The sequence below is a fragment of the Ornithorhynchus anatinus genome, chromosome X1, assembly GCF_004115215.2.
Source record: "Ornithorhynchus anatinus isolate Pmale09 chromosome X1, mOrnAna1.pri.v4, whole genome shotgun sequence".
Classification (NCBI taxonomy): domain Eukaryota; kingdom Metazoa; phylum Chordata; class Mammalia; order Monotremata; family Ornithorhynchidae; genus Ornithorhynchus; species Ornithorhynchus anatinus.
In genome coordinates, this window is record NC_041749.1 from 12,930,668 (window position 1) to 12,943,962 (window position 13,295).

Genomic DNA, 13,295 nt, shown 5'->3' on the forward strand with positions numbered 1-13,295 from the left:
CAGGGGAAAAGGTGAGGAGAATTGGGAACAAAGAGACAAGATAGGGAAATGAGAGAAGAAGAACACAGGACTAGTAGTCAGGAGACATGGGTTCTAATCCTGACCCCGATGCTTGCCTGCTCTGTGGCCGTGGACAAGTAACTTGCCCTCTCCATGCCTCAGTTTCTTCACCTGTAATTATTAGTAATAATAGTAATGGTATTTGTTAAGCATTTACTATGAGCCAAGCACAGTTCTAAATGCTGGGGTAGATATAAGGTAATCAGATTGTTCCACATGGGGCTCACAGTCTTGAGCTCCATTTTCCAGATGAAGTAACTGAGGCACAGAGAAGTGAAGTGGAGCCAGGATTGGAACCCGCCTCCTCTGGCTCCCAAGCCTCATCCTCTTTCCACTAAGCCACGAGTGCCTAATCTTTTGGTGTTTCAGGACCTGAATGGTATGAAGCATAACGACAGCTCCCTCTAGACTGTAAGTCATTGTGGGTAGGGAACGCACCTACCGACTCTGTTATACTTTACTCTTCTAAGCGCTTAGTACGGTGCTCTGACACAGCAAGCGCTCAATAAATATGACACTGGATTGATTGACATTGATTGATTAAGGTCTTTCAATGCGGAAAGTACCATACTAAGCTCTGGGAAGAATCCAGGGGTAATTTCAGATCCATTCCCTGACCCAGAGAGAACTCACAATCCAGGATGGGGAGGGGTAGGAGGCCTGGCCCACACGGAAAGAGCCACAATTGAAATAAAGCCAAAGCAGGGTAATGCCTGTGAAATAGAACAATAGATGAGTTGGAATGGCAATAACTGAACACGCTTTACCAGACACACCCAGACAGACAGACCGACAGCCAGACTAGGAAGCGACTGTGGGCAGGATGTGGGCAGGCAGAGAATCATTCCGTGTTCGGCCGAGATAAAACCTACACAAGCCGAAACCTGGCTCAACCGATAGACTCCAAGCTGTCAGTGGGACAAGACTATTCCTCTAACTTCACTCTGAAGTCAGAGGGCTCCAAAGCCATTCTAATTTTGAACACAAGATTCTAATTTTACCTACTTTCCACTCTCTGCCTGGGTGTATATGTGGACTGAACCCAAGTCATTGTATTTAGTGGATTTGCCTAAAGGATGACCTTCCTCCCATATAAATCTGGGAACTTCTGTAAGGAATCCCCAGAGTTAAGTTTAAGGAGCAGAAAGCGATGTTTCGTTATAAAAGGACCTTGATCAATGGAACTTCCTTTTCTTTAGATCCAATGAGGCTGTCTTTGTTTTGTTTGTTTGACCTCGGTGGACAAGGAAATGGTACGTTTAGCTTCGGCTTGCACTTCCGTTTCAAGGTTCTGGTGACCATTTAAATATGAGATTGGGTTTTTTTTCAGGCTGCAACCAAGAGGGATTTAAAATACACATTTGCCAATCGACGGGGAGCAGCCACTATTTTCCGTTCAGTCGGGAGGATTTGGGAAGGAACTAGGGGGAGAATGGGTGGTTTCGATCCCTGAGGCATTGCTGCGCTGTGGAGAACCACTTGGACTTTCAGCCAGTGCAGCCCCAGATGATCTTAATGCCAGATTTTCCACCTGTCATTCGTTGACCTGGGTTAATGTAGCCTGTTGTATCATGACTTTTATATCCTCACTGGTCTCTACCTCCTCCCCACTAAGGACTCATTTACCTCCTTCCCTCTGTCCTAAATGTCTGTGCTATTTCCAGGGTAAAAACCAACTGCAAATTCATTCATTCATTCATTCATAATTGTTATTATTAATGATAATAATAGTATTTAAGCACTTACTATGTGCCAAGTACAGTACTAAGCACTGAGGTAGATACAAGCAAATCAGGTTGGACACAGTCCCTGTCTCACGTGGGGCTCACCATCTCAATCCCTATTTTACAGATGAGGTACCTGACGCACTGAGAAGTGAGGTGACTTGCCCAAGGCCACATAGCAGGCAAGTGTCTGAGCGGCGATTAAAACCCATGAACTTCTTAATCCCAAACCCAGGCTCTACCCACTACTCCAAGCTGCTTTTCTAGAAAGCTCATTGAGCTCTTACCATGTGCAGAGCACTGTACTGAGCGCTTGGGAAAGTATCATCCAACAAAAAATAGACACATTCCTTGGCTGCAACAAGCTTGCAAAGGGCCACTTCCTCAGTGTCCCAAGGTGACACTGGAGTACCGACCATCTCAAGGTCAAATGCTGTCTCGTGACCTCCTGAGCCAGCAGGCGGAACTCGGAAGTGAGGGTGGAACACGGCCCCCACAACCAAAACTGCCAGATTGACAGCCCAAACTGGGAATACAGAAGGTGCCCCTCGCCCCCATGCCAATCAAATTAGGGATGGAGGAGGGGAGAGGGCAGAGATCGGATAAACTGAGGCCGGAAGCCGGTATGGCCTAATGGCACAGGTGATAAATACGTGCCGCCTCTAACCTTCTGTACAGAGGAATGGGACTTGCAGCAGCCGGCTGCAGGTCGCCTCTGTCCAGAACATGAGAAGGCCGCTCTGCCTGCACCGGGTGAGGAGCCGTGGGATGGCTGAGTGTCCTGTCCTGCTGAGAGCTCGTGGGGTTGGAAGCCCGATGCTTCACCGTGGGTGTGTAACATTTAAATGGATTTGATGTCTAAGTGGGTGCCTCCCCAGGGGCACATGAACCGTGTGGGAGCTAGCCGCCTCATCGAGTGCGAGTAGCACATAAGTGCATTTGATGTCTAAATGGGTGCCTCCCCAGTGGGACGTGGATATGGTGGGAGCTAGTCGCCTCACCAAGTACGAGTAACCATAAGTGGGTAACGCATAACTGGGTTTAACGCATAAGTGTATGTAACTCATAAGTGTATGTAACTCATTAGTGTTTAACGCATAAGTGTATTTAACACAAAGGTGGATTGCTCCTGGGTGGAGCGAGCACATGGTGGGAACTAACCGCCTCAGCACGTTGTGAGTAAACCATAAGTGAGCTCTGCCAGGGTGGGCCCACGTGTTCGCCCACACGCGAGTAACATATCAGTGTATTCCTCCCGTTAGGGAAGCTCTAACACCATATTCCTCCCAAAGGGGAAGGCCGATTGTCACGTCTAAATAATTAATTAATTCAATTCGCCCCGCGGAATAAATTCTATACAAAACTCAGGTTTTCCATCCCCGGCCTCTCTCTCTCTCTCTCTGTCTCGCCACGCCGATTCCGAAAGAACCTGTCCCCGGAGACGGGTGACACAGCCTGCTAGATCACCGATAGCCGAGGGACATAAGATCAGACCTAAGCCTGACACCGGTGGCATAGAGACCTTCCCCGCCTCTATTGAGGCATTCCACTTCTTACCCCATTTTCAACCCACGCGATTTAAAATGACTCTGCAAGTAAAATTTTGTCAGACAATGTATCGAATGATTTATGAAGTCCATATAGGCAGACGGTTCCCCATTAATCACAGACACTATAATAATCTATTTGTGTGCGGTACTTCTCATAAATTGGTAGGAAATAAATTCCACCAGCACATCACCAGCTTCTGAAGCAGCACGCGCTACCCACGGCACCCTCCGGATCGGCCACGCCGGCCAGGCTTGTAGATTCCCCGGCTCCGCTAGGCAAAGAGTGATTTGCAGGCTATAGGTCAGTGGTTCCCAGCTGTTGTTCTATGGCACACGAGTGTGATGTGGAAAGCCGCCCTAATGCCCCAAGAATGTTCTACGTGCCATCATCTGGGGTGACCGTTCACTTGTGTGGACACGTCCCCACTCTTGAGGGTCAGTTAAATCAGACGAAACATGGAAATTTCCCTGCATTTGAGGGATTGGTGGCAAGTTCTCTCCATACTTAAATCCTTTTAGCTTCTGGTAGTGGGGAAAATTGGGTCCATAGATGGCCTGTCATGGGTTTGCTGGACACTTTGGAACAGGGAGAGTCTGCTGGCTGGTGACCAACTTGCACCTATGACTAGGAAGGATTCCCATGCTTGCACTAGTTGCTTTTTTTTCTCCTATGTTGGGTCAGCTACCCGGGACCGGAGGAACTGAGACACGCGGGAAGAAAAATGCAGAGCTTGAGGGCAAGTAGGGGTGGGAAGTGAGAAAATACAGTTATACTACGGTGGCCTAGCAGATCTGAAGACAGCCTGGGACTGAGGCAGATAGGCACTGGGGCAGTGAGAGATGGGGAGGTGGACGAGAGCGGGGAGGATGAGTGCTAAAGATACAATTACCTTCTGGTGGTGCAGGACATGTAGCAACAGCCTGGCATTGGGGCTGACAGGCACAGTGGTTATGAGGGATGGAAACAGGTAGGATGACCACGGGAGCCCTACAAAGCCCTCCTGAAAGCTCACCTCCTCCGGGAGACCTTCCCTCTGCTCCCTTTCCCTCTGCTCCTCCTCCCCTCCCAATTGCCACTACTCCCTCCCTCTGCTCTACCCCCTTCCCCTCCCCACAGCACTTGTGTATAATTGTACATACTTATGACTCTATTTTATTAACGATGTGTATATATCTATGAATTTATTTATCTATTTTGATGGTAGCGATGCCTACTTGTTTTGTTTTGTTTCGTTGTCTGTCTTCCCCCTCTAGACTGTGAGCCCATTGTTGGGTAGGGATTGTCTCTATCTGTTGCCAAATTGTACTTTCCAAGTGCTTAGTACAGTGCTCTGCACACAGTAAGCGCTCGATAAATACGATTGAACGAATGAAAGGAGGCACCGGAAGATGGGTGTCAAAGCAGCATTGTGCAATATGACAACTGGACAGTTTGAAGAAGCTTTGATGGAAATCGAGTTTGTCATTCTGAGGACCGACTGGGGTGGAGATAAGTAGGTACGACGTGCCGGGGAAAGGAAAGAGAAGGGACCCAGATGATGTGGAAGGCAGTTAGGGCTCCCGTGCAAAACCTTGAGCTCCCCTTTAGACGGTAAGCTTGTTGTGACCCGGGAATGTGACTGTTCTATCATTGTGTGATACTCTCCCAAGTGCTTAGTACAGTGCTCTGCACCCAGTAAGCACTCAATAAATTCGATTGATTGTTGATGAGGCTGCTGAGGGAGACTAAGGATTGTTGGCAGCCCAGGGTGGATGGAAACAGAGCGGCTATGATGGCTCACTGGTTTTTTAACTGAGCTGCATTTGTCAAAGCAAATGAAGTGCTTTTCACTTCATTCTAACTGATTATCATCCATATCATTGGTTAGCTGACACAGGCAAAGTTTGGCTTTCTGCTAGCCTTCAGTCTTGTTTTCCCTAAAAGACGCCACACCACCCTGAATATTTTCCACTTCCAATCACTCCCAGGAGATGCAAGTTTTTCTTAGGCTTTATAAACAAACATTTTGAGGGAGTATCTTTCACTAAGATCCATAAAACTCCTTGGTGATGAGAGAGGTCGAAATCATTCCATTTTCCTCTGGGGCAACGACTTCTCCCCATGTTTCCCCTTCCTTCCTCACTCTTCTCGGGAAGCCAGGCCGAATCGATCAATCATTCGATCAAAGGTATCTATTAAGCACTTACTATATGCAGAGCACTGTACTAAGCTCTTTGGAAGCAGCGTGGCTCAGTGGAAAGAGCCCGGGCTTGGGAGTCAGAGGTCGTGGGTTCTAAACCCAGCTCCGCCGCTTGTCAGCTGTGTGACTTTGGGCAAGTCACTTCACTTCTTTGGGCTTCAGTGACCTCATCTGTAAAATGGGGATTAAGACTGTGAGCCCTACGTGGGACCACCCGATCACCTTGTATCCTCCCCAGCGCCTAGAACAGTGCTTTGCATATAGTAAGCGCTGAACAAATGCCATCATTATTATTACTATTATTTGGAGAGTATCATACCACAGAGTCCATTCATTCATTTATTCAATCGTTTTTATTAACCACTTCCTGTGTGCAGAGCACTGTACTAAGCACTTAGGAAAGTCCAATACAACAATCAACAGTGACATCCCCTGCCCACGATGAGCTCAGAGTCTAGAGGGGTGAGAGATAGACATCAATACAAATAAATAAAACTACAGACATATAATAAGTGCTGTGGGGCTGGTGGGTTGTCAGACACGTTCCTCGCCCACATCGAGTTCACAGTCTAGAAGGCAATCTGAATCCCCCTCTAGACTGTAAGCTCATTGTGGACAGGGAGTGTGTCTTATTGTTGTATTATACTCTCCCAAGCGCTTAATACAGTGTTCTGCACCCAGTAAGCGCTCAATAAATTCGACTGACTGAATGAAGGAATCTGGAGACAATCATGGACAAGGGATGAAAGAGGGATTGGGTCATGAGGGAGTGGAGAAGAATGGGAGGGCTTCTGGTGGGACAAACCACCTTAATGGCAGAAGATGAGGTGGCAGGGATGGCAGACATCAGGGAAAAGAATTAAAAGAAGTAAACCATCTTGAACCGTCCCGCTCCTTGAATCACCCAGCCACCTTCCTCTCAGTCCCCTGCCTAGGCAGAGGAAGGGCGTGAAAGTTCCCCATTGTCTTGGTTATCTTCAACCCCGCACTCGTCACCGGGACATTACTAAGTAATGTCCCCCGAATCTCTCAGATCTATGTGAGAAATGTAATTAAAATGAGTCAAAACCTTCATGTCAGCCATTACATATTTCTGAAAAGCCAAGTGCCATATGGAAAGAGCTTGCCACTGGCATCTTCAAGGAACACTCATTATTTACCATCCGTGTCCGCCGAAACTTCCCCACCATAGAATGTAAAGGAGGCAGAGGCATTCGGAAATTCGACATTTCTCTTAAAGTTGAATGAGGCGTAGCTCTTCTCTCCGCCCTCTCCCCTTGTCACCCTCTCATATTTAAAAGATTTCTATCTGGACTTGAAACGTCTAGCAGATGGTTGTCAGCACCAAACCCCACCAGCGGTTCCCAGCTGTCAATGTGGAAAGCTTTACCGGTGTGAGCGGCACACCGGCGTAATGTGGAAAACTTCCGTAATGCCCCAGGGATTTTCCGGTGCCACCATCTTTAATAACCGTTCATGCGTGTGGGGATATTCCTTGTCTTGGGAACTGCACACTGCCTCGCCATTGCCACTGTTGAGTGATTCTGTTGTAAGTACCGAGCAAACAACAAATAGCTGAGGGCATTAACGTGCTCATCATCTAGACACCCGATTCCAGGTGAGCCAAGTTCACGATTATCTTTCATTCATTGATTTAATCATGCGATTGTATTTATTGAACACTTCTGTGTGCAGAACACTGTACTAAGTGCTTGGGAGAGTTCAGTTCAAACACAGACACATTCCCTACCCACAAACGAGTCCACAGTCTAGACTGGGGGGGAGAGACAGACATCAATATAAAAAAATAAAATTATACAGATGTGCATAAGTGCTGTGGGGCTGGAAGGGGGGAAGAGCAAAGGGAGCAAGACAGGGCGACGCAGAAGGGAGCGGGAGATGAGGAAAAGTGGGAGTTAGTCTGGGAAGGCCTCTTGGAGAGGTGACTTCATTAAACACTTGAACTCTATTGACCCTATTGGAAATTTTCTCCCCTCTTGTTACCTCCCTGCATCTCTCGTCACCCTGACTCTATCTTGACTGCTAAAGTCAGACAGTCACAACAACTTCATTTTGATCTTCAAACCCAAAGCCTCTAGCTGTAGCTCAAAGCCCCGATACTAACGGCCCTCCCTTTTCCACCAGTCGTTGCATGAAACCGGAATATTGGTTGCCCCTTTGACCTCCAGACCACGGTCCCCTGATCCGGCAAGAATGGACGGCTTGAGGCGACGAGGAAGGAGCGATGGCACCGAGGGCTCAGATCACCCCTTTTTTATGGTAGTTGCGAAGCGCTTACTATATATAGAACACTGTACTAAGCACTGGGGTAGATAAAAGTTTATCATGTTGGGCACAGTCCCCATCCCACATGGGGCTCACGGTCAAGTAGAAGCGGAGAAGCAGCATGGCGGAGTGGCTAGAGCATGGGCCTGGGAATCAGAAGTTCATGGGTTCTCATCCCGGCTCTATCCCGTGTCTGCTGTGTGACCTTGGATAAGTCACTTAACTTCTCTGTGTCTCAGTTACCTCATCTGTAAAATGGGGATTAACTGTGAGCCTCATGTGGGACAACCTGATGACCCTGTATCTCCCCCAGTGCTTAGAACAGTGCTCTGCACATAGTAAGCGCTTAACAAATACCAATATTATTACTTCTCTGTGCCTCAGTTAGAGAGTGCTCTGCACATAGTAAGCACTTAAATGCCATTATTATTATCATTATTATTATTATTATTATTATTACCTCATCTGTAAAATAAGGATTGAGACTGTGAGGCCCAGGTGGGACAGGGACTGTGTCCAACCTGATTTGCTTGTATCCAGTCCAGAGCTCAGGACAGTGCCTGGCACAAAGTGCTTAACAAACACTATTATTGTTATTATTATTATTATTATTAAGAAGGAGAACCAGGTATTGTGTTCGCTGCTCTGACCAGCCAGTTGCCCAGAGAGAAGGCTGAATGCATTTCAGGACTTATAAAACTGCGTGGCTGACCAGTTCTTCTTTCTCCGGTTGGGTGAGGCTTTTTCCTCTCCATGAGTCTCCCACTGCTCCCATTCACAGAGAAGCAGCACAGCCTAGTGGGAGGAACCCGGGCTTGGGAGCCAGATGTCATGGGTTCTAATCCCGGCTCCACCAGTTGTCTGCTGTGTGACCTTGGGCAAGTCCTTTAACTTCTCGGTGCCTCAGTTACCACATCTGTAAAACGGGGATCCAGACTGTGAGCCCCATGCGGGACGGGGACTGCGTCCAACCTGATATTGCCTTGTGTTTTCCTCAGCGCTTAGAACGATGCTTGGCACATAGTAAGCGCTTAACGACTATCATAATTATTATTATAAACCGAGTAGTGGCCCAGAGCCCCCTCTCAGGGATGATACGCCTAGTGCAGACTGCAGAACTGTCTCCCCTGCTACGACCCTCCCTCCAAAGTCCGTCCCCAATTTGTTCATTTATTCAGTTGTACTTATTAAGCACTTACTGTGTGCAGAGCACTGTACTAAGCGCTTGGGAGAGTACAATAGAGCAATATAGAGAGACGATCCCTGCCCATAATGAGCTCACAGTCTTGAGGGGTGGGGGGAATGTATCACTGAAGATAAACAGATATCAATATAAGAGAAGCAACGTGGCTTAGTGGAAGGAGCTCGGGTTTGGGAGTCAGAGGTCATGGGTTCTAATCCCGACTCCGTCACTTGTCAGCCGTGTGACTTTGGGCTAGTCCCTTCACTTCTCTGTGCCTCGGTTCCCTCATCTGTCAAATGGGGATGAAGACTGTGAGCCCCACGTGGCACAACCTGATTACCTTATATCTCCCCCAGCGCTTAAAACAGTGCTTGGCACATAGTAAGCGCTTAACAAATGCCGTCATTATTATTATTAAATAAGTAAAATTATAGATCTATGCATAAGTGCTGTGGCGGGGTGGGGTGGAGAGAAAGTAAAGGGAATGTGTCAGGGCGTGGCTTAATGACAAGAACCCAGTCTTGGGAGTCAGAGGTCGTGGGTTCTAATCCCGCCTCCGCTATTTGTCTGCTGTGTGACCTTGGGCAAGCCACTTCACTTGTCTGTGCCTCAGTGACCTCGTCTGTCAAATGGGGATAGGAAGACCGTGAGCCCCACGTGGGACAACCTGAATTACCTTGTGTCTACCCCAGCGCTTAGCACATAGTAAGCGCTCAACAAAGATCATCATCATCACCAGAAGAGGAGGAAAAGTGGGGTTTCGCCTGGGTTTATTCCCGGCTGGAGTCCGCAAAGTCTCCAAAGTGCGGAGGCTCGGGGCGGGGGGGATGCGGGGAGGAAGCAGGTCACCGGAGCGGTGCGCGCAGTGGGCGAGCTGCGGGGCCGAAATCCTCCACCTTTCCCGGACCCGCGGAGGGGGCAGGGGGGAAGGAGAGAGGAGGGAGGAGGGAGGAGGGAGGACGGGCAGCAGGAGCAGGAGCAGGAGGAAAAGGAGAGGAGAGGAGAGGAGGAAGAGGAGAGAAAGGGGTAGGAGGAGGAGGAGGAGGAGGAAGAGGAGGAGGAAGAGGATGAAGAGGAGGAAAAAGAGAGGAGGAGGAGGAGGAGAGGAGGAAAAGGAGACAAGGAGGAGGAGGAGAGGAGGAGAAGGAAGAGGAGGAGGAGGAAGGAAGGAAGAGAGGAGGAAGAGGAGGAAAAGAAGAGGAGAAGGAGGAAAAGGAGAGAAGGAGGAGGGGAGGAGGAAGAGGAGAGAAGGAGAGAAGGAGAGGAGGAAGAGAAAGAGGAGGAAAAGGAAAGGAGAGGAGGAGGAGGAGGAGGAGGAGGGGAGGAGGAAAAGGAGAGGAGAGGAGGAGGAAGAGGAGAGAAGGAGAGGAGGAAGAGAAAGAGGAGGAAAAGGAAAAGAGAGGAGGAGAGGAGAAGGAGGAGGAAAGGGAGAGGGGAAGAGGAGGAGGAGAGAAGGAGGAGGGGAGGAGGAAAGGAGGGGGAGGAGGAGGGGAAGAGAAGGAGGAGGAGAGGAGGAGAAGAGGAGGAGGAAAAGGAAAGGAGGAGGAGAAGGAAGAGGAAAAGGAGAGGAGGAAAAGGAGAAGAGGAGGAGGAAAAGGAGAGGAGGAGGAGGAGGAGGAGGAGGAGGAGGAGAAAGAGGAGGAGAGGAGGAAAAGGAGAGAAAGGAGGAGGAGGAGAGGAGAAAGAGGAGGAGGATGAAGAGGAGGAGGAGGAGGAGGAGGAGGAGGAGAGGAAGAGAAGGGGAGAAAGGGGAGAAAGAGGAGGAAGAGGAGGAAGAGGGGGAGGAGCAGATGGGCGGGGGCAGCTGGAGGGGGCGAGGCCTGGCGGGCGGGGGCGGGGCCGGGCTGGAGGAGCGCAGGGTTGGGGGGCGGGGCCCGGGGCGGGGCCGGGCCGCGGATTGGCGGAGCGGGCCGAGGGGGCGGGGCCCCGTCGGGGCGGCGCGCGGGCCGGAGGCGGCGGCGGCCAATGAGCGGGCGCGGCGGGACCTGGGGGCGGGGCCCGGGGGCGGGGCCCGGGGGCGGGGGCCGGGCCGGGCAGGGGAGGGCCGAGCCCCGGCGGCCCGACGGACACAAACAGGCAGCGGCGGCCGCGGGAGCCCCAGCCGCCCACCGCACCCCACCGCACCCCACCCACGCGCCGCTCACCCGCCCGCAACAGTTGGGGCTCGGACGGACCCGTCGGGAGGAAACTTTCCCTCCCCACCCTCCTTTCGTTTTCCCCCGTCTCTCCCGGGGAGCCTGCCCCAGCTGGGATTTGAGCTACGCCTGCAGCCGCGGGGGGATCCGAGCCGAGTTTGCAGTCGGGGGGATCCGAGCTACGCTGGCAGCCGACGGGATCCGAACTGAGCTGGCAGCAGGAGGGATCCGAGCTGCGCTGGCAGCAGGAGGGATCCGAGCTACGCTGGCAGCCGGCGGGATCTCAACTGAGCTTGCAGTAGGAGGGATCCGAGCTACGCTGGCAGCCGGCGGGATCTGAACTAAGGTTGCAGTAGGAGGGATCCCAGCTAGGCTGGCAGCCGGCGGGATCTGAACTGAGATTGCAGTGGGAGGGATCCGAGCTACGCTGGCAGCCGGCGGGATCTGAACTGAACTTGCAGGAGGGATCCGACCTACGATTGCAACCGGCGGGATCCGACCTGAGCTTGCAGGAGGAGGGATCCGAGCTGAGTTTGCAGTCGGAGGGATTTGAGCTAAGCTTGCAGCCGGCGGGATCTGAACTAAGCTTGCAGGAGGAGGGATCCGAGCTGAGTTTGCAGTCGGAGGGATTTGAGCTAAGCTTGCAGCCGGCGGGATCTGAACTAAGCTTGCAGGAGGAGGGATCCGAGCTGAGTTTGCAGCCGGCGGGATCCGAACTGAGCTTGCAGGAGGAGGGATCCGAGCTACACTTGCAGGCGGCGAGATCAGAACCGACCTTACAGTAGGAGGGATTCGAGCTACGCTTGCAGCCGGCGGGATCTGAACTAAGGTTGCAGTAGGAGGGATCCGAGCTGACTTTGCAGCCGGCGGGATCTGAACTAAGGTTGCAGCAGGAGGGATCGGAGCTGAGATTGCAGCAGGAGGGATCTGAATTGAGCTTGCAATAAGAGGGATCCGAGCCGAATCTGCAGTAGGAGGGATCCGAGCTGAGCGTGCAGTAGGAGGGATCCGAACTAAACTTGCAATAAGAGGGTCGGAGCTGAGCTTGCAGTAGGAGGGATCGGAGCCGACTTGCAGCGGGAGGGCTCCGAACTGAGCTTGCAATAAGAGGGATCGGAGCCGAGCTTGCAATAAGAGGGATCGGAGCCGAGCTTGCAATAAGAGGGATCGGAGCCGAGCTTGCAATAAGAGGGATCGGAGCCGAGCTTGCAGCGGGAGGGCTCCGAACTGAGCTTGCAATAAGAGGGATCGGAGCCGAGCTTGCAATAAGAGGGGTCGGAGCCGAGCTTGCAGCGGGAGGGCTCCGAACTGAGCTTGCAATAAGAGGGATCGGAGCCGAGCTTGCAATAAGAGGGATCGGAGTCGAGCTTGCAATAAGAGGGAGCGGAGCCGAGCTTGCAATAAGAAGGATCGGAGCCGAGCTTGCACTGGGAGGGCTCCGAACTGAGCTTGCAATAAGAGGGATCGGAGTCGAGCTCGCGATAAGAGGGATCGGAGCCGAGCGTGCGGCGGGGGAGGATGCACCCGTGGTTGGTGTTGGTGTCGGTGGTGCTCCTGGGCTGGGGCGGCCGGGCGCTGGTCTGCCTGCCCTGCGACGAGTCCAAGTGCGAGGAGCCGAAGAGCTGCCCGGGCAGCACGGTGCAGGGCGTGTGCGGCTGCTGCTACACGTGCGCCCGCCAGAGGAACGAGACCTGCGGAGGCGTCTACGGGCTGCACGGGGCCTGCGACCGCGGCCTGCGCTGTGTCATCCGACCGCCCCTCAACGGGGACTCCATCACCGAGTACGAAGTGGGCGTCTGCGAAGGTACGTGCCCACCTTCTGCCAAGCGCTAAGCCCCCGCAGGGGCCAGGCCGGACGCGGACACGGCCCCTGCCCGCCCCCTCACAGTTTGGGGGGGCACTGGAGGCAAGCGAGCAGGCGTCGTTCACTCGGAGGTATCTGGTGAGCGCCCACCTTGTGCCCAGCACTGAGCGCCGCCTGGGCACTAAAGAGAGACAGCCCCTGCCCACCACAACCTCAGGGTTTGGGGGGAGCGGAGGCGGGCATCCGGGCAAGCGAGCAGGCATCGTTCATTCGGAGGTATTTGGTGAGCGCCCACCTTGTGCCCAGCACTGAGCGCCGCCTGGGCACTAAAGAGAGACAGCCCCTGCCCACCACAACCTCAGGGTTTGGGGGG

General features: G+C 52.2%; 1 protein-coding gene across 4 annotated transcripts in view; it reads left to right on the plus strand.

Annotated features, from left to right (window-relative positions):
* Positions 1–11,094: 11,094 nt before the first annotated feature.
* The window catches only part of CRIM1 (cysteine rich transmembrane BMP regulator 1), a 209,887-nt gene continuing 207,686 nt past the window's right edge, over positions 11,095–13,295 (plus strand). For 2 of the 4 annotated variants that reach the window (XM_029050939.2, XM_029050940.2), the window contains exon 1: positions 11,095–12,922. In XM_029050939.2, coding sequence (XP_028906772.1) covers positions 12,637–12,922 — 286 coding nt within the window. In that variant the 5' untranslated portion in view covers positions 11,095–12,636. The remainder of the gene's footprint in view (positions 12,923–13,295) is intronic. The other 2 variants (XM_029050938.2, XM_029050941.2) reach the window with 1 other exon arrangement.